This window comes from Malurus melanocephalus, unplaced genomic scaffold, assembly GCF_030028575.1.
Source record: "Malurus melanocephalus ecotype Western Australia unplaced genomic scaffold, MMel_1.1 scaffold_8, whole genome shotgun sequence".
NCBI lineage: Eukaryota > Metazoa > Chordata > Aves > Passeriformes > Maluridae > Malurus > Malurus melanocephalus.
In genome coordinates this window covers 666451-687308 of record NW_026623240.1, presented here as the reverse complement: position 1 = coordinate 687308, position 20858 = coordinate 666451, and the positions used below count along the sequence as shown (strand labels likewise).

Here is a 20858-nt window from a genome sequence, read left to right as displayed (position 1 = left end):
CTAATTTTTAGCAGTACTTCTTTCTAACAATGACTGCAAGCCCTTATGGAATTGGCATGCCCCTGTTGTATTTCTGWACTTTCCACACTGATTTAATATAAAGAGAAAGCAGAGGAGGCCAATACAATATTGGAGCAGCTAACAGAAAAAGGCTATATCTAATTCTATGATATTTCAGACACATGCTATGACCTGTAGCAAAAGCTTACACCAGGGTGCTGACACATTATTGATTCTCAAGGCCACGGGAAAGGAAAGGAGGCTTTTTTCCTTTTTTGTAAAGAAAACAAGGCTGGCAAAAGGCTACACAAATTTGTGAATTTTTTCCTCCACCTTTAGAAATTTTTCTCTTATCAAATTCTCTGCCCAGACACACGCAGTCCTTTGAGCACCTCGCTAATTGCTGCTCTTTATTCTCACAATAGCACAGGCAACTCTCTGCAGGGTGCCCCTGTGAGAAGGGAAGCTGACTGGAGACAAAGATGTTCAAGGCATGTGGGCTGTTCCCACGGAGGGAATGAGCAGCTGTGACTGAAAGGAGCCCTAAGATCCCTTCCAGACCTTGGCTGCTTCCACATATATACAGATATATTTCCCCCATTACTTAGCAGCAAAGCTGCTTAACTTACTAGAAAACAAATTCAGCAGAAAATATAAAGAGACAAAATACGGAATGAATAACTTCATCACAGTTTCCTAACTCCTGCACTGTCAGCTAGCAATTCCCCAGGTCAAATCTGTCTCTTTGCATCTCTGAGAAGTCCATGCTATCTCTTCTCTTGCTCCATCACCCCCAGGGCTTCTTTTAATTCACTTCTTTGGATTTTGAAGGCTCAAAAAAAATAGCAGTATCAGTGGTAGTAGAGAAGAAAACTGTGACTCAGAGAGCAGGGAGAAAAGCCCCTCCCTTTTTACACTTAGCCCTGTGTTCTACTTCATCATGTGACATTGCTGGTGCCAAAGCGATGCTTGGAAGGAGTAAGTGATTTTGTCATCCTCCACAAYTCACCCACTCTCTGTCTGTGCACCATTATCCTCGTACTGATATGCTGAAAAGCACTGATCATTTACCTGATTTTGCACAAATCTCTCCTCGTATGGTAGTTCAGAAGATGTGTAGGAACATGCTGTAAAGCTCGTCCTGTCTTCAGAAAATTATCTGATGGTTTTAAATGCCAGCTAAATGGGGAAGACCTATCAGTCCCTGAACACTATTCACTCCAGTCTGGCCTAGGATCAGTCTATATGGGACTTCAGGAAGAGAAGTGCCTAATCAATGGGGCAGGCTCACCTCATCACCAGAGATAATTTGCAAATACCCACAGGGCTAAAAGCACGGGATCTTTACAATGGACAAAGCAAGACCAGTGGGATCCATCCCCACCAGAATCTTTCATTTGGAATAAAACTGTTTCATATATAAATATTTATATGGTGAAAATTATAGTAAAATAATCCATTGGCAAACAAAAGGAACTCTACTTTCTGTCAGACACAGAACTCTCCAAGAAGAGATGAAAATCCATGTTTTCTGTTGGATCTCTTAATATATCTTTCCTATCATCCCCTGGTATTTCCCAGCTGGGCCAAAAATTCAGTGAACAACAGTGCCACTATGCACTGAACCTCCTGATGGCAGGTCTGCAGTGCTCCCATCTGTGATATGATCAGAAAAATCTCATGAGTGGGTAGCTTTTTTTTTTTTTTCTATGCAGACATTAGAATTTACTTAAGTAGCTAGCTGTTATGTCTGATGACCCAAGTAGTTTTTTGGCTACACTCCAGCAGCAAAGAAAATACAAAATCAAGGGCTGTAAGTTGGCAGTTACCTTCTGACTAATCTTTCCTCCTCCGCTGCCTGTTCGACCCACCTCTCCATAYTTTAGGGAAGCTCAGCTGAAGATGCTGTGAAACTGAAAGAGGCCTTACTATTTTCACTGTATGTTTGGATGTTTAATAAAATTGCTACCTAACTTGTTCAGCACATTGCTATGTGATTGGAYATTTCAAAATTAAAATGCATTGGATTTTCAACAGGCTTACAGTCTCATGCAAATGATCATCCAAATGAAAGCACTGAAAGCCCTAAAGTTGGTGAGATTTTTATCAATGACCCAGCTGTGAGTATATGTGCTCCCAAAAAGATAAACTGAAAATARATCATGTGAAATGTGGATGCCTTTGGCAGAATCAAAGGCAGAATTCCTTCTAGAAACCAGAGGTGTGCTGTCAGTACAATAAGAGAATGCAAATATAATGCACATACATTTTTAATGCTCATCCTTTACTTTAAGATGCACATTTTGCACACAGGTAAGAATTTGGGGCACCTATAAAATCCCACAATCTTTAGATACTCTCATCTGAGCTGTATATAACTTAGATGAAACATTCTGCAAGCATATTCAGATTTTAATGTGGTTTTATAGAGAGAGCATAAATGGCTAGGTGGCCAAGAATGGTGTGGCTAAGAATAAGTCTATGATGTTACACTGCAAGAAAAGGGAAGCAGATTTTTATAAATGCTACCCTGAAATTTAGGAATAGAGCTTCGATATATTTTTTTTTCCCAAATGTAAGACTTTAATTAGCTATTATGTATAGACAGAAAAATCAATGTAACTACAATTTTATAACAAAAATACTAAACATAAAAAGAAGAAAAAGAAAATTAGACTTGAAGTAGATTAGGAACCCTCACAAAAATGCAACAAAAATGTAAAAATAAACCAGTGAAAAAGCATTCTTCCTGGGATTTGTGAGACGGGGAAATGTAGTGGCAGGAAATAGAAGAGAAGAGCACTCTACTGGTTTCTTAGCTTCCATTAAACCTACGTTGCTCTCAATATAGGATGTATTTAAGTCTCCTTTAAACAAGCCTTTAAAATATTTGGCTTTAAGTGCTCAGTAAATAAGTACTTACTGTCACTCAGTTCCTTCAGCAATTAAAAGAAGCGACCATCTCCACTAGCTCTGCACACAAGGTTTCAACACACAAACAGGTTACTGCTGATTTATGAGCTACCCCACGGGCACACCTGCAGCTGGGGGCTGCTCCAGTGCTCTTTCAAACACCGTAAAACAGGAGGTAAGGCTGGTGTGCTATGTCCAAAATTGAAGAAATTCATATTAACTTGAATCAGCCTGTATTTGCTGCAAGTTCCCAACAGGGGCAGTTACCACACTTACACATCGTAATTTGCTATCCCATGGTATTTGGTTGGCATGTCTGTGTTCACATAACCACATATTAGACTAAAACTATATGAAGAGAACAAGAGTTTTGCTTTTTGGATCCTGTTGGCCACCACATTTTGCATGTTCAGCAGTTGCTTCTTTAATTACCAAAAAAACCAACAACAAAAGAACAAAAAAAAACCAAGCAAAAAACCCCAACAAACAAACAAAAAGCAAAACCAAAAAACACCCCAAAAAGCCTCAAAAACCCCAGGGTGAATTGAGATCTAGAATATGGAAATGTGAAAGATATGAGAAGTTTAGTGATGAAGACTATGTGAAAGTTTATGGTCATAGTTCTTAAACTCAATGTGTATACAAAGTTCAGAAGCTCTCAGCAGTACTGGGGGTGTGGATTAGGATCAGTTCAGAGCCCACTAAGAATTCTGCTCATCTACATGTTCCTCTTGGTAGATAAAGAAAAAAACCCCATCTTGGAACACTTTATTCCCACATTTTGCTCAGAATTGGAGCTCTTTCCCTAGCCCCCCTCCCCAGAAAGCACAGGAGGCTGGGAYATGGTCCAGCTGCTGTCAATCATGCTGAAGAGCTGGCTCTAACTGCGATGGATTGAAGTGTGTGCCTGTGCCTTTCTTGTCTGAGCTAGAACATGTGCGGGGAGCCAGCTCTCCTACTACGGCACAGTTCAGAGCAGCAAACGCCGCGCTTGCTTCTGAACAAAAATAAACAGTTTGATGGTAGGACTGCATCTACACTAGGTTCTGCCAGGACAGCAGTTAGATGCCATTTTATTTTTAGTATTCCTAGCCTACATAAGTGTGTGAGCAAGCCTTTTAAATATAGACCTAGCCTTCATATTTTTCTTCATTAGAGCTCTAGCAGAATGCCTAAGATGTAAACCACATCACAGAAAATACGGAATATAGGCTACAGGAACAGCACATATTTACTACTTTTATCAGGTATAAATTCGCTTTCCCATTATTATTATAATACACACTACATAAAAGAGAAAAAGCAGAATTATCTGAATCACATATGCTCAGTGCTTCATAAAAGACCAAAATCGTATCGCAGAGAGTAAAATGAATGTCAAAGGTACTGTGCCTTTTAAAAGATCAAATTCAAAAATTTAGCCAATTGATTATGACAAACATGAAATGGAAATTAGGAAGATCTATTTAGGGGAGATATCTTTTGTACAGGCAATCAGACTAGCAGAATTTTGTCATTTTTACCAACTTTAGATTTAAATTTTGATGGATTGTTGACTGTTAACAATTTTTAAATTTTGCCTTTATTTAATTTCGAACGTTCGTTTTGTAACATTGCCACAAGGTCATTTTATCTCCATCCACTGGCATCTACATCTTAATAKGAAAACAATATTTACCCAGAAAAGGGCATTTCCCAGGGAGTAATGACCGGCTGGGAGGAGTTGATGGCCTGAGGCACTGCTGAGGGCCATTAACCTTGGCCAGTTATTAATGGCCAGGAAATGCCCTGCACCAAGGTTGTTATTGCTATTTTGAGCACAGATTGAGGGGGGCAAAATGGACATCTGAGCCTACAGGGGGTTTAAGGCCGATGCCATTTCCTTTGTTGCCGTTTATGGTGGACATTTCTACAATCCTACAACCCAACCAGATTACACAGATCATTTTGAAGCACTCCACTGTATGCACAGTAACTTACCAAACTGAGAATACAGTTGGGATTTTTAAGAGATTGTCTTTTCCCCCTAAATAATAGTCTGCATATTTATGCTTTATTAAGATGAACAGAAATATGCAACTCTTCATGTCACTGTCAGCAGAATTACATTCTAGAAATATCTTTTTAATCACACTGTCTTTATGTTTAGGGCATTTCCTTTGTCAATACTCCTACTTAATGACCGCTCACATATTTCTGCAGAAAAGGAATTTTTAGCAGCAACTGCCACAGCACATCCTGAAGCAGCCTTCAGCTGATGTTAGCTATTAAGGAGTTTGTCTTTTCTAATAATCAAGCAGATTGGGTCATTTTCTAGGAGATGGTTGGTGAAGTATTTCAGAAACTGCTTTAATTTTCTCCTACTTCTTACCCTAAGGCTAAGGTTTTAAAGATGTGTTCATAGTCCTCATAGAACTGTGAAAATGGTTCTTTTTTTTTTTTTTTCCCAGGGATCAATAAATCACTTTTTAAATCAAAAGGATATTCTTAGCATATGTACAAACAGTCTTCTGCCTTACTGAACTACTCACTGTTTTTTAAACCTTAGCCATGAAAGTAAAGCAAACAAACTAAGTCATGGCTTTATAACATGCACAGGAATAAAGTACAGTTCTATACTAAACTAGTTTGACAGGTTTCTAAACAAAGCAGACGTTTCCAAGTGCAAAATATAAAAGACCTTCTCACATTTTTCCTCAAGGCCCTAATTTGTCACCACAAACATGTACATCTGAATCATAAATTGATTGTAAAAATCTCACTGAATTTATCATGTGATCCTCTTTCCAGTTACAAATTGCAGTTTCCAGCAACAGCTATGTGCTTTCCTAAAATAAAATTTCCTTAGATTGATGGYCAGAGTATTTGTGTTTCCCAACTCTTTGCCAGATTAATAACTATATTTCAAAAAAAAAAAATTAAAAAAAAACCCCTCAGTGTGAATATTGTGCAGTTGGGGTCAGACATTATGACATATACTGCACGRTCATTTGAACATGGATGATCAGACACTGTCTCTGGGTAAATTTTTAGAAGATTTTCTTGTATTTCTATATGTAGGATTGTCTGAGGTGACCCTCTGAAAATGAAGCAAATCTTAGTGAATTGAAAGCACCAGTTGAATTACAAACCCCTTAGCACTTCCTTCCAGACTAGTACAAAATAYAGATATATCTCAGCTTCAGTTCAAGCAATGTAGTTCCATGCCAATCAGGYTGTCAGAGTGTAATACAGGAACAATGGCCCAAAGGTTGAGACAGGACTGGAGGCAGWGAGGGTTTCTGATGCTGGGTGCAAAGCGAGCAGCTCCTCTGTGCACTGACACTGAGAATCCACAGCAATGGGTGACACAGCTCAGTGCCCCTTCCCCGACACGCACCAGCAGCAGCTCCCCAGGGCAAGCTCACAGAAACATTTCCCTAGAAAACTCACACTGCTTTTAAGAAATCTGTGGCACAGGAATTCCCTGAGTCAGAGGTGATGCTTTCAAATAGTTTTTGCAGTAGTTTTTTCTCAACCTCTGTGTACCTCTGGGACTGGCAATGTCCCGTGAGAAWGAGCTCCACAGCTGCTGAGCCATGCGGTGAACAATCTCCTATCACTCATTTCCACCTATCACCCTCCTGGTTCCAATCCAGAAAGATGTAAATCACACAGTGTATTCAAAATGTGAAGGGAAAAAAAAGAATCCACATGCTGGCATAGTGATGGATTTTCCTTTGTTTTCTCTTCCTTTCCTAGAAATTCTGTGTTTGATCAGCTTTATTTCAATTTTATTCAGCATTAAGCTAAGATTTTCATAATGCTCTCTTACTTAACCCCAGCATAGTTAGCTTACAGTCACACTCACTGTGCACATAAATTTATCACTGATTATGTGATACTATGTGCATACTATTTTCATTTTTTTTTTCTGGCAGTTCATTGGCCTGTCACTCAGTAAAGCAAGATTCCTCACAACCCTTTATGTCAGCTCTCAACTTGATCTCCCCACATTACCTACTATTATCAGCAAAGTTTACATTCTTAAAATTTTCTCTTTTCCAGATTGTTAATGAACATTTTAAACAGATGCCTAAAGTATTCTCCTGCAGCTCTCCGTACACTGTGAAAATGGACTGTTCATTCCTCAATATTGTTTCCTAAGTTAAACTGGTTATTTATTAATGTAGGTTTCTTCCTCTAATCTTATGATAACTTAATTTCTTTCAAATTCTTCAGTGAAGAACCCTATCAAATACTTTTGGAAATCCAAGCTCATTTTATCATCTAAGTCTTTCTTGATGTCCTCCAAGAATTTTTTTAAGGCATAATATACTACAAAGGGGATTTTTCACTTTTTGTTTGTTTGTTTTCTTTTCACTAGCTCTATTTTTTAGAACAGTTTTTACCAATTTGCATACAAGTGTAAAAGATTTTAAGCCTGTAGCTCCCCAGATCTCTCCCAGAAAAGAGATTTTACATTGACTCCAGGTCATTTCTCTGCCACTTTTCATGCCCAAAGCAGATCTCCTATAGCCAACATGATTATCAAAATGTGCTGGTGATAGATGAGAATTTTCCTCTATTTTCTCTTTTGTTTTACTAAAATCTAAGCCTCAAGKAGTGAAAATTTACACCACTGTATTTTTTATCTCAGACCCATCTCTATTAATATTGAGGTCACATGAGACTTGAGCATTTTTCATGTGTTATGGAAAAGCCTTTCCAAGAAACTTCCTTCCTTGTATGCAAAGGGATATCAAGGACCCTATACAGCAACATTTCTGTTACCAGACTCTGCTTCTGTTCACTGTGTAAATTGAACTTCTTGCTGAATTCCTCCTYAGACTGAGTATGGGAAAATGCATCCTGCTGGCTCCCAAAGAGCTGAACCAGGATCAGGAGCAATGAGGACACCCTCAGGATGGGGAAGGAGTGGAAGCTTCCCTGGAACATGCAGAGGTATGCTGTMGATGTGTCTGCTGTTCTTTCCTGTCAGCTTTTTTCCTTCTCTTCTCTAGGAAGTATTTTTCTTTCCTGTTCTTCATCCTCCCTTTTTCTTGTGGTGAATGACAAAGAGAAAAAGGGATGTGGTCACATGCTTTGAGATCTCTTTCTTCCTACCCACCACAGTAGTCACTGGAAGTGGAGGAGTTATGGCCAGTCTTGTGCTCCCCACTCTCCAGAGCCAAGTGATTTAGTTCCTGGATAAGGTAACTGGTGTGAGTGCCTTATTCCAACCTCACCTTCCCTCTTCAGCTAGGATTTCCTCTGATGTTAAGGGAATAGGCCTGCTGCCAGTTTTCCGTAGTGAAAGGGATCTTTTCCATATGGTGAATTTAACAACTGCTGTGTGGGTTTTTTCACCTCCTACCAAGCATCCATGACGGCTGGCTTCKGGAAGTTTAAGCTGCAGCAATAACAACTTCTGGAGCTTTTCAAATGTGATTTGTGGGTCTGAAATTCAGATAAAGGAACACAGGTAGCTGTTCTGCACTTCTGGGAGTGCAAAGGCTTCTAGGCAGCCCAGCTCTTGGCTCTCTCCTCTGTGCTCTGTCCTTTTCTGTTCATGTGGAGAAGCATCTGGACTTTGAGCAAGGCTCCTCTGATAAGCCTGAGAATGCCCAGCACAAACCCTCCTCATTAAGGGAACTCCACACTGGTACCAAGTGAGGTGCACGTGGCCCTATCTGATTGTTTAAAAATACTTTATTCCAAGTTTATAGATATTGAGCTTGTCGATATGTGTGTGATTTATCACACAGATGTACAACTTAGTAGGTATTTGGAGTACAAACTAACCATCCTTTTGTGATGGAAAGGTAAAGCTGTCTATACTAACCCTAGGAAGAGCAAAACTATTACTTTTTACAGCCTGAAGCAAGTCTGGGACTGGTATCTCAAAATGCAAATACTATGAACAACATCTCACAAGCCTCTAAATATCCATTAAAAGATAAAGCTATAATAATATCTGCAAAAATAAACAAATTATTCCTAATACCTCGAGTGAGAAATCCAACTTTTACCTTCTCTTCACAGTAAAGCTGTGAAGTCTATGATTCCTCTCTATCTTAAAAAGTTTTCCACCTAATGTCCCTTAATTTTAAGTCTCAATGGAGATCTACAGCAATTTGAGATATTCTGGTCAATTCTTCCCAGTAACCAGATTACAGGGTCTACTATTATTGCAGACTTAGTCAGGAAAAAGACTCATGAAAATAGATAAAYGTTATTCCCAGTCTGTAGACAAAACCTGTTTTTAAAACCAGAGCTGGTCCAACACATAAGATTGACATGCAGCACAGCACTTCAGGGATCACATTAGAAAATCAATTAAACTTCCCCATGCAAACTGAAAAAAAATGAAAAAAAAAAGTCAAACCGAGAACCCACAGACACCAAATCCAAACAAAACTGGCAGCCTTATCTCATGCTTCTATGGTAGAAAAAAAAATTGTAGTAAAAAAGCTAATTACACCATTCCASGAGATTAAAAAAAATCCAAACACACAAATGCAAAAGATCAAAAACCATCATAACCAMCACAATGCTACGAAGAAGTTGGTTACCAGCCTGGGATCCAGCGATCTGTTCTCACACACTCTCTAGCACGGCTACTCCCAACAGGTGTTCCTGGGACATTCTGAACAAAATGTTGAACAAAAATACATCTTTAACAGTTTCAGCCTCRAAAAGCTGCTCTCTGCTGAGTAACTGTCACAGAGACTGTCAGCAACATTCCGCAAGCAGCAGAACAAACATTAAGATGAGATTTTTCAGCTTAGTTTGGGGTTCCAAGAGTACTTAATGTTTCTAGCGGAAGAGGTTTCTCAATTCAACRCGTCGTGACACTGATATCCGAATCACAGATTCAGTGTCACAGCTGACAATCTGCTATCCTATGTACATTCCCTAGAGTCATGCAGGAGATCAAACTCATTTGTGTTGAGCTAGGAGGCCAAAAACTTACTTTTAAGACTTCAGTGTATTAACATAGCAATATTGAAAAATATTCAATTTGGCACCTTCTTCCAAGATCCTAGCTCTATCTTGCAGTACAAATTTCTCAAGCATTTGCTTGTTTGTGAYGGACTTCTCTTAGTCTGGCAGGGAATGACATTTCCCCTATTTTATGAAGTGTCCTGTCAGAGCCCTTACTTGTACTGCTGTGACCTCCTGCACATACTCAGACCAAAACTAATTTGCATATTGAGGTTTTTAATTGATTTGCTTACCTTATTATCATCTACAGGGTAACAATTATAGGAATTTGTAGAAAGACAATTTGGCAAMTGCGTTCATCACTTTCTTAGTGAAACCTCAGTACACATTTTTCCTGCAGAGAAGTATTTTACTGTTTTMAAACCTTGCTCTTTTCAAGCTTGCTCTCAGTGCAAATGCTGAAGAGAGTAYAGCTCCTTGCTTTACCAGCTCATCAAGACATACTGCAACCACCAGTATTCACAGCTCCCAGCACAGATAATGGCCAGATTGTACCTATTGTCAAGTATGTGAATACAAAATTTTTGCAGGAAGTTCTCCTCCAAGGCTTCATAACTTTCAACTTTCTCAGCCACTTCCCAATGACTGAATTTCTTTCTCWCCACAGTTTTCACTCCTGTTCATATCATTAGGTGAATTCTACTTGGCTAAATTCGTATTTCCTAGGTAAACTTACTTCTTGACTATTCCATAAACCATCATTTTTCCAGCCACATTTTGGCTAAAAGTACACCAACACACCACATAATCAGGTAGCTTGGTGAATAAAACATGAAAGTGGGACTTGTGACAACACTGTTAGTTCTTTTACCCCACTATCTAAAGCACTTTAACCACTGCATATCCCAKTTATGGCCCAGTCATGAACTGACAGCTTCATGCATTTCCCATCTGYGCTAGGCTGACCCCAGTGAGCAGCTTTTGATAATACTTCAGCAGCTAACACACAAAATGCAGACACCTTCTGCTTTCTCCTTTGCTAGGCCCTTCCAATATTTTATTCACTGCTGTTGGTACTGAAACAAGTTCCTGATGGTGGCAGCTTTTACCCTCATCCACATGAAGTGGGTTTGGGGTCAAGAGGAGAAGCTAATAGAGGAGGAGACTGGGAAAGGCTGCCAGTCAGAAATGTTTGCGAGCTACAGGCAAGAACCTGGAGACAGAAAGGCCACAGAATGGGGCCACCCACTACAGGGTGCAAGCAGCTCAAGGGAGATGCTGGCTCCTCATTTATAGAGGCAAGATGCCACAGTTAAGTGACATTGCCCACTGAGCTGTGACTGGTGGTCCTCTTTTGCACAACCCATTGCAAAATTCAGTTTACATCCTAGCCTGTATCGGGGGAATTTAGCTGCCCTGTATGGTTGGCTTCTTCCCAATGGCACAAAATAGAATGCTGCTGTGGGATCATCTTCTAGTGAGGTGGCTATTTTTTTCATGTTCTTTTCATTTGTAACATAAATCCTACCCTAAATTACTTGTATTTCACAGTAAAAGTAATTATGTGTGAGTTTTGATTTGYTTTTAAAATTTGCCTCAGTAAGATAAGGTTTTTTACTGTAATCACTTGTGTCCTCATCTGTTTGGCCTTCATTTGAGCAGAACATGTCATTCTTTGCTTGTTAATTAAGTTTACCCAAACAGTTCTCAGAAACCGGTTTTGGTTTTAATAAAACACACAAAGTTGAAAAAGCCTTTCTAGAGGAGTGAACAGCAATCGAGTGAAGRAAATTCTGCAAGCTGTAATTATACAGAATATCTCAAAATAAGCACCAAGAGATTACTCCTCAGTGAAAAAAAAAATTCTGTTTTCAGTTAGCAACAAATTTACCATTATAATTATATGACAGTTCTTAGATGAGTTCACAGGCATGTTTTAAAAATCCCTGTAAGCAATGCCAAGGTCTACTGCTGGGTGCTGCTTCCCCTATGCCCACGCAGACGTTACCAACCTCAAAGATGCCGCAGCAGCAGCCATAGCCAACGTGCAGAAACTGAATTCACATTCTCAAAGTAATAACTCACATATAATGAGGGATGATCAGAAGATGTTCACCCCAGGAACTCTGGAAGAGTGGGACTTCTTCATCCCACACAYCACGCTAGGTCCCAGAAAAATCAAATCTTCTTTTTGAAATGTTGCTAGCACTTTTCCTCACAGAAGAGAATGGTTTGATCTCAAGCATAAAGTGCTGTGAGGGATTTTTGGTGAAGACTGCACTGGGATAGCATACCCACAGCAGAAATGGCTGACAGCCTGCCTGCATTGAATATCCAGCACTTGGACAAAGGATCTTAAAATCAAAATCAAGGAACAGGATATAATCTTTTGGTTCATGTTTTCACTATGATGAAGCTCATCCACAGTAAATAAAGTGACAAGAAACGCAACAAAAAAGCACACAGTCCATCCATAGTGAAGCAGGATATTAAACAGGCAGCACTTAACTTTTACTGTCAATATGAAATGTTTAAACACTTTTATGCTTGCTGATGCGCACATTTAAACACCAGGAATTAAAAAAAAAACAAACCACCAACCCCGTCTTTATTATCTTCATAATATATTCAAGAACATTCACTTATTTTGCTCATAGCTGAACCATGGCAGTAATAACTTCAGGACAGAAGATATGCAGGCTCTGGGATTTCTAGCTCTATCCATTCGAGATAATGATTGAAAAGAATTTTACTTTTTACCATGTTGTTCTTATTCACAAGAACAGTAGCTGAAAACCATTTATGCCAACTAGCTGGTGTCATTGCTCCCAACTGTGATTATTACCTTTGAGACAGATACACCCCAGAGCCAAACAAGCTCTAAAAAAACTCTATCCTTGTGCTGAAGTTARYTTTATRTRTTGGGTTTTTTCACCTAGAGCACTCAATTGCTTATAAAAATACTATAAGCATCTTGGATTAAGAATGAAAAGAACACATATTCATTTTAYAATCAAATTCAGTTCCCAGTAACAACTCTTATTATAAATTACATATSATCTTAAATACAAAATTATTCACAAGCATCCACAGAACTGCCAAGTATCCACACTGGGATCAACTCTTTCTCTTAATATGATCTATTTGAAAGTAAACATTAGCCTACTAAAAATTATGACTGTCCTCTGCATAACAGTAATTTCACAGAATTTTCTKTCACAAATATTATTTGGATGGGCTTCTCTGGTTTTTAACAATGTACTCACATGTCAATAAAGCAATTTRACTTCTATTGAATAAATACTGAATAGGTGTATTTCCACAGATTTGTAAACTAGAGATCCCAAATCAGTATGTAACATCTACATGATTGAGTGGCACTTACGTRGTTTGGAAAGTCAGTCTTCAGTTCAGTAATGCTTTTGCACCAATATGCTGCTGTTTTCTCGCTGATCAGTTCAATGTTTAGAAAAGAGCCTTGGCCTGGGCCATACAGAGGACCTGAAGTAGTTCCACGCACAATCCTTGGAGAAACATTGGTCACAATATCCTGCAAAACAGCAAACACTTTCAGACTGATTTTGCAAAGTGAGGCACATGTCGATGATGTATATTATATAATAGAGCCTAAAATGTACCAGGTGTTTTAAAAATCTACTGCTATTATGAATAAAAGCTACAACTATAGGGCAGTTCCCTAAATTAGCAGATTCTTCCATTAAACCCTTTATATCAAAGGAGAAAAATGTTTGCTCTGTGTGTGAAATGGTACCATAATTATAAAGAAAGCRCCAATATGAGTCACCGATGAACTGCCATACAAAGTATCATTCAAATAATAGCTCTGTGTTGGGCAGGGGCATACAGGACCCTGTGTGGGGCTCAGTCATGCCAGCAGATATGGGAACTCTCCCCCCAAAGGTGACCAAAGTCCATGTCCTACACCCACAGTGAAGCCCCAGGAGGTGCAGCTCACCAGCCTCTGCTACACCACAGAAAGTACACCAGTACATCAAACCTCACACATAAAACCATATGACCAAAAGAGACAAAAATCAAATCATAAAACAAAAGAATAGTGAAAATAAATATTCATATTGTAAAGTATGACATTTCATGAAAGTCRGTGTGAGGTTAGCAAACAATTTTGAAACATACAGTAAACACACAAAATGTTGACTCGTTTAGTAGTCTTAATTAAGCTGCAATGTCACCAGATCTATACTAACAAAGAACCGTAAATTCCGACATTATTTAAAACTAAAGAGAAACATAGATGGCAAAACGATCCTTTTGCCAATTTCCAATTAAAAATAATTTTGAGTAAAGGTCATTTATTTACAAACGTATCAGAATTATTTGTTTAAGTACCCCTCCTCACCATCTTGTCATTTTTAGTAAGATAACATGAACCTCTATTAGTATATAGCAATTAAGGTAAATTTACATATTTTAATTAAGAACCATCCCATATAAAACAATTAGGGTAATAGGCATACTAACTGGATTTCATAACATTTGGACGTTTTTCCAGCTAGATAGACAGGAAACCTTAATTAGCATTAATTAGCACTGATCTGCATATGTTTGATAAGGCATACCCTTGCCACAAAAGATTATTTATTCCTGAATCTGCCAAATGCTGCAGTTACAGAGGATAAAGGGACTTTTCATCACATTGTATGTAAATTTGAGGCAATTTTAATTTGCTTATGAAGTTAAATTAATTATTATAYAGTAAATATGCACTAATATTTTATATTGATAAATTATTATATGTCCATTTACAGATGTAAAAATCATACAAGGTAATCTACGCAGTTCATCTATTTTCAGACCTAGTAAGCCTGGAACATGGACACCCCATTAATCCCCAATTYTCCTATTACAGTATTTTCCCTTCATCACAAAAGCTTTACCTCCCTCTCAACAGTTAAGTTATATTTTCAGAAAAAAATAATTCAGAGCACTTTCTGAATTTATGCAAACCAAAACCATACAGCAAAATGCACTCCCCTCGCTCCCTAAACGAATTACAAAAATTGCAGTTTATGCAGAAGAACCATTTACATCAGTTTGCTCCACATTACCCTCTCGAGCATTTCACTCCTTTTAAATTGCCTCAGAGGAGCCTGTGCTTTGACTTCATCCTAGAAAGCTGTTCCTGCACACAGACCATGATCCCCTGTGAGGATCACGCAATTCCAGGGACAGCAGTGTGCCCTGAATCCATTGGGCACGGGCACACGGGCGCTGGGAGTTACCTGACGGCACTGGCAGCAGCCACGGGCTGCCTTACCTGTGCCCCACAGCATCAGCAGCTCTGCCCTGCYGGGGTGTGGCACTGAGCCTGAGCAGCAGCCTCTCTGCTGCTGGGATKGTCACTGTGGGGTCRGWGCAGATTGTGGTGATGTGCRTGCTCTGCCTTCCMCRTCGCGGCTCRCTCGTGCCCGTGTTTGCCAGGTAAYGCTTGCAGCCACCRACAGTGCCWTTTGTTATCTCACTACGTGCCAACCTTGGTGCTCCTCCAGTCATTTTCATTTTACTATGGGTAAGAATTTAAACACTGAGATATTACAGCCTAGATTATACCTCTTGTAAGGCAGTTTTCCTACCTGCTTTGGGCCTCCAGGCAATCTCTTCTCCCTCCTAAAAAGAGAGACCTCAGCTTAGACCCTGCTACTGCTGCTGAAGCCCCATGGCTTTGACTCCCTCCTTCCCAGAGCKCAGTTATAGGCAGCATCTGAGTGACAATTTATCTCTCCAGGATCCCACAACGCTGAATCAGGTAATGCACAGACTTTGCAAACTCTCAGAAGCAGCCATTCCTCACTTTAATGACCACAAAAGATACACAGAGCCTTACGAAATAGTAAACACATGTACAYCTCTCTGCCTACACCTCCTCACTGTTGAATTTTCCTTGAGATTTTGTGAGATCCCCTTTGGCACTCAGAGACCTTCCCCTCCTGTTCCCCAGCAGCACAGACATCTGTTTTTTCCAACGAAGAAAAAGAGGCTTCACTGCCTCCCTACTGCCTCTGTGTCACCAGACTGCTCTGGTGTGTCCATGCACCATTTTATCTTTCCTGACCAAGCTGCTTTTGCTTCCAAAAATCCTTGCTGGCTTTGAAATCCAAACATTACCACCTGGCTGCTTTGTCTTTGTTTCTCCCAGGGGAATATGCTGTCCTYATTTAAGATCCCATTCCTCATTTGCCCCTCCTAGTTAAGAGTAAGCTAGATGAAGAGAGTCTGTAATGACTGACACTCTGGCACTCCTCCTGTCTCTTGTTAGCACATGACAGCCCCAGACACAGGGAGACTCACAGTTCATGGAAACAAAATGGAATTTATAACTTATGTGATGATTCAAGGAATCTGTCTATGTACATACAAAATAAAATCACACAAGTGACAGAATAGAAAATTGTCTCTTTGAGCCGAGTATGAAATACCTACACAGAACTTGCCTTACCAACCTCTTCATCTTCTGCCTCCTGCCAAGGCTATGARAAAGCTGAACAAGGAGAGAGTTGGGCAAAGGATCTATTGGCTGGTCYTAGCCAACTTATGGCCCTTGGTCTTAGGACTCAATTTTACATGGTAGCACAGGTTGTTTCACTAAGACAGGAAATTCTGGTGGCTGGCCAGTTGCTGCCTCCAAAAACACAGGTAAGAGCAGAGCACAGCTAAAGTAGCCTTGTGCTCCAATCCATGGGGTTTGTGACAAATCACCTTCTGGTGTTTTAACTGAACGCTGACATTTCCTGTTGGTAGGAATTGTGAGGCCAAATGATGGCACCGACAATTCCTTTCCTGTACTGAAAACCAAGTTTTTGCCCTTTATCCCAGCTATGTACACAGMCCTTTCATTGTTACTAAAAGTTATCGTGTGCATTAAAAGCCACAACAGAACTGAAGAGAGGAGCATGGCAGGAAATACTTCAGGGCTTGAACATAAAATCTTGATCGGTTCTAAACAAAAAGATGACCTGAGCRATGAGTTGGTCTGGTTCCTGCAGGCAGGTGAAAGGAGAGGTCCACACACAGGAATAGAAGAATGTCTCCAATGTCCAGAACAAATCAAGTATCTAACTCCCTCATTCAAGGGAGGCAATGTATGGTCCTTGAGAAAAATAGCACAGTGCTTTCRTGTACTCTGAAGGCCAAGGATAGACGACTTTTAATAAAGAACATCTAGGGGAGAACAAAGSTTGTATCTTTCCACACTAAAAGACAAAGATGTGGGGAAAACAAAGACCAAACTGAAAAAAATAATTGGCAAAGGTAACAGAAAACACMACATAAAATTGCTTTGTTTTATGGAGAAATATTGCAATTTAAGGTAGACYTGCAGATTAGGGAAACTGTCTTTGTCTTCAGCACTAGATTACAGCAAAACAACCTGGTTTGGGGGTTAATGTAAATGAGGATAAATTGTGATGACAAAYAGAATCAGGGCCAACTGTGAAATATGGATATTTCAGTTACTGAATTTCTTCCATTGCCTCAAAAGCTTATTCAYGTCTCCAGAAGAGCACAGCAGAAACATACTAATTCTGAAAATATCTTTAGATAGGACATCACCAAAGAAAGACGTGTTACACACTAGAAGTACTAATATCCTGATGCTTTTGGATTCCCCTCTTCTGTGTATGACCAATTCTGTTATTCTAGTAACTTGAGACTGAGTTAATTTGCATTAYACATATATTTCTGTTCCTACTGATTAATTAATTAACACACTGAAAAGACGACCCAAGGCATTGATCAGACCCCATTTGCTCTAATAATCTCTGAACTCTGCAATCAGATCATTGAATTCTAAACTACTTAAGTCTAATKGGCTGGGAGATTTGAGACAACATTTTAAAGTCCAGACACTCAGCAGCTTTTAGTCAGCTAAATTTGAATAAAGGCATGTATCAATATATCAGTTCATACCTTATTAGCCATTCTGAAATTCGTTTTTCTTCACRCTGTCCACATTTGCAGGTGGCAATTGCCACAGATTTTGGTATTGGAAAATCGCAACCATGCTGCCTGTAGTGACCAATGAAAGCAGCACAGCAGGGGCATTTCAAGTTTAGGGGATCCACAGGGTTGTTGGGCACTGTGCTAGATCATGTGATAAGGACTTCCGTTGTGGGTTTTGCCTAAACTAATCAGCAGAGAAATAACTCACKTTGTGAATATTAACATTGTCATCTGAGGCCATGGAAGTTAATGATACGTAGAAATTAATCAAGCCWTTCACCCCTCTCTCAGAGTTATTGTTTTAGGGGAACCAAGAAGACAGCTCTTCATTGACTAAGCTCACTTTTTATTTCATAATCATGTCTCCCAGAAAATAAAAAAAAAATAAAATAAGTACTTGGAGAAAAATGTGTTAAGAGGCCAGTTGAAAGCAGCCTCCCAAGAGGTTTGCTACCTCATGCCTATTCAGTTGATGTAGTTGTATTAGGCAAATACAATAAAAGAAATATAATAATATAGAAAAAAGAAGTAAGAGAATAAACCTGTATGATTTTTCATATCAAAGCTCTGAGGTGTTTCTATTGATTTGCAGAGCTCAAAGCATTCTTTTTCTGCCCATTTTCTTCCAAATATTTCAACTAGCWCTGTGTTAATGAACACTTGAAATAACAAGGTTCCTGTGGGGAAAAAAAGGGTAAAATTAAAGAAAACAGGCAAGTGACAAAAATTGCAGTTAAGAGTACATGCTAAGGGGGGATCAAACAAACTGTGGAGTGGAAGGGGAAGTTACAGATACAGTTATAACAGTATGCAAAATTATTGGGAAGAAATGTGGTTGCTACTCCCTGGATGGAATGCRGTCAAMATGCCCRACTTCCCACACACACCTGCTCTACCCAAACATAAAAAATAGTATAAAAGTAAGTTAAAATGGGGAGAAGATAGGGAAGACTCCATCACAACTTCTGGAATCAGTCAGAGGGACCTTCTCCCCCGCAGGGATGCCTATTGGCATACAACTGTATTTTTATACATACTGATTATCTCAAGCTAGCTTTTGTTAGGTATTAGAGTTTATCCATCTATTGCTTTGAAYATAATGTTGCAGCCAGAWACTATCMCCAGCAATCTTTGAACTTGAACCTGTCACAACTCTCTGTCCTATTAATAATGTTATTCCATAAACTGTTAGTGGCAGCTCTTCAAGGGCACTGGCAGTTGCTGGCACTGGGTCATACACTCAATTGTGGGGTCCCAGGAAGGGCTGTCCCTTACGCTGCTGGTGTGTGACCCTGAACACGTCAGTTGAGCTGCCCTCTGATCCAGTGACTGCTCACTGAAGTGTCCCCATAATGGGACACTGACAGACTGGCACAAGGGTATTGGCTTTCCTGGGGCACTGACAGACAAATCAAACACCAGAGTTTGAGAAAATCACCCCTTTTACATGGCAGTTGTTTAAGAGAACACCTGGCCATTTCTGTGGATATGGAAAGAAAATAAATTAATTATAGCTGTAATTAATATATTAAGCAGTTAACAACTATTCACTCCTGAAGTATAGATATTCTGCAATGTAAATAGCTGCAGCAAAATTAAGGTTTCCAATAAGATTTTTGTATTTTAAAAATACATTTAATCATGCTGTAATAAGTGTTAACATGAGTCTTCTTCATTTTGACAGACTTTTAAGAGACATAGAAAACTTGCCATGCAGCAKTGGCCCCAAAGTCAATGAAAGTCACTTCATACTTCAAATTAAGCTTTTCTCAGCTTTAACTTATGAAAGCAGATAGGAATTAGTGACCATTGTCAGTTTCTTTTCATTAATATGAGAAAAAAGATTAAACACAATGAGCAGATTACTATTTCTAACAAAGTTAATTTATTTGACCTTCCTTTCTTCTAAGGCAGGAGGGCATTACACTTGCCAAGGGAAGTATGCATCTGTACATTCCTGGGGTCACTGCTCACTAAATGTCCATGTGAGCACCAAAGCAGCCACAATAGCCTCTTTGTGATGGAGAGATCTAAACAAATATCTTACTAAGGTAATTTTAGTCCAGAATGTCAAAATAGCATACCTAAAGTTCATAGACAGTAAACTGCAATGCAAAAAACTAGCCTAAATTTAAGTTTCTACCTTACTAGGTTCAATACACCACCTTCTTTAATTGAGTAACAAAGTGCAGTAGCTGAAAAACATTTGACTAAATTATGATGTGCTTTTCTCCCCAACTTTTCAAAAATATGTTGAAAAGGTTGTATACACTTCAATATCCAGCATATGTGAAATACCAAGGTCACATCCTAAATACTTCAGTTAACCCCTCAAAATCAAGATTCAGTTTTCCCCTATTACAGCAGAACTTTATTACRATTTCACCTATGTGAAAATATGGAGAAGGAGACATTGCCTTTTTCTGCCTAATATCACAGTAGTTAAAGCATTCTGGAAATCTGGCTCACTGCTGTTTGAACACCCTCATAGATACGAATGGCATCACAGACTTATGTCCTCGTAATTCCCTGCCAACTCTCACTCAAGGTCTTGTGATGATTTGCCTCTTCTGTGACTCAGCTGTCTAGCCAGACTGTGTCTAGTATCACCCCTTCTGGAGCTTTAACCATCCACAAAAGGCAAGTGAAACCTGAAGCAACAATACCACTGCACACAGCACCATTCCTATACCACCTTTCCGACTTGTTCCTCCCCTCCTCTCCATCAGAACTCAGTCATGCTACATCTCTGCAGGGTTTCTTTTATGAGGCCCAAAGCACTGACTTGCTCTCCTGAATTTCCCCAAGTCAGAAATTTTTCAAGCTGAACTGGAAGATAAATGTGTAGCAAGGACAAAAAACCCAAACCCATTCCAACCATGCAGCCCTTACGTAGGACAGAAGGAGATTCACAGAATATAGGAAGACTTGCTGGCTCGTGGAGAAAGGCAAGAAAATCTGCTATTGATATCTGCCCAAGGAGGTTTGATGTAGCCACTGACTGGCACCTTCCAGTGCACAAACCACTGCTATGCTGC

General features: G+C 39.4%; 1 protein-coding gene across 1 annotated transcript in view; it reads right to left on the bottom strand.

Annotated features, from left to right (window-relative positions):
* The window catches only part of DPYD (dihydropyrimidine dehydrogenase), a 326068-nt gene that overhangs the window by 113302 nt on the left and 191908 nt on the right, over positions 1–20858 (bottom strand). The window contains exon 14 of the mRNA XM_057373372.1: positions 13226–13390. Within this exon, the coding sequence (XP_057229355.1) occupies positions 13226–13390 (165 nt within the window). The remainder of the gene's footprint in view (positions 1–13225; positions 13391–20858) is intronic.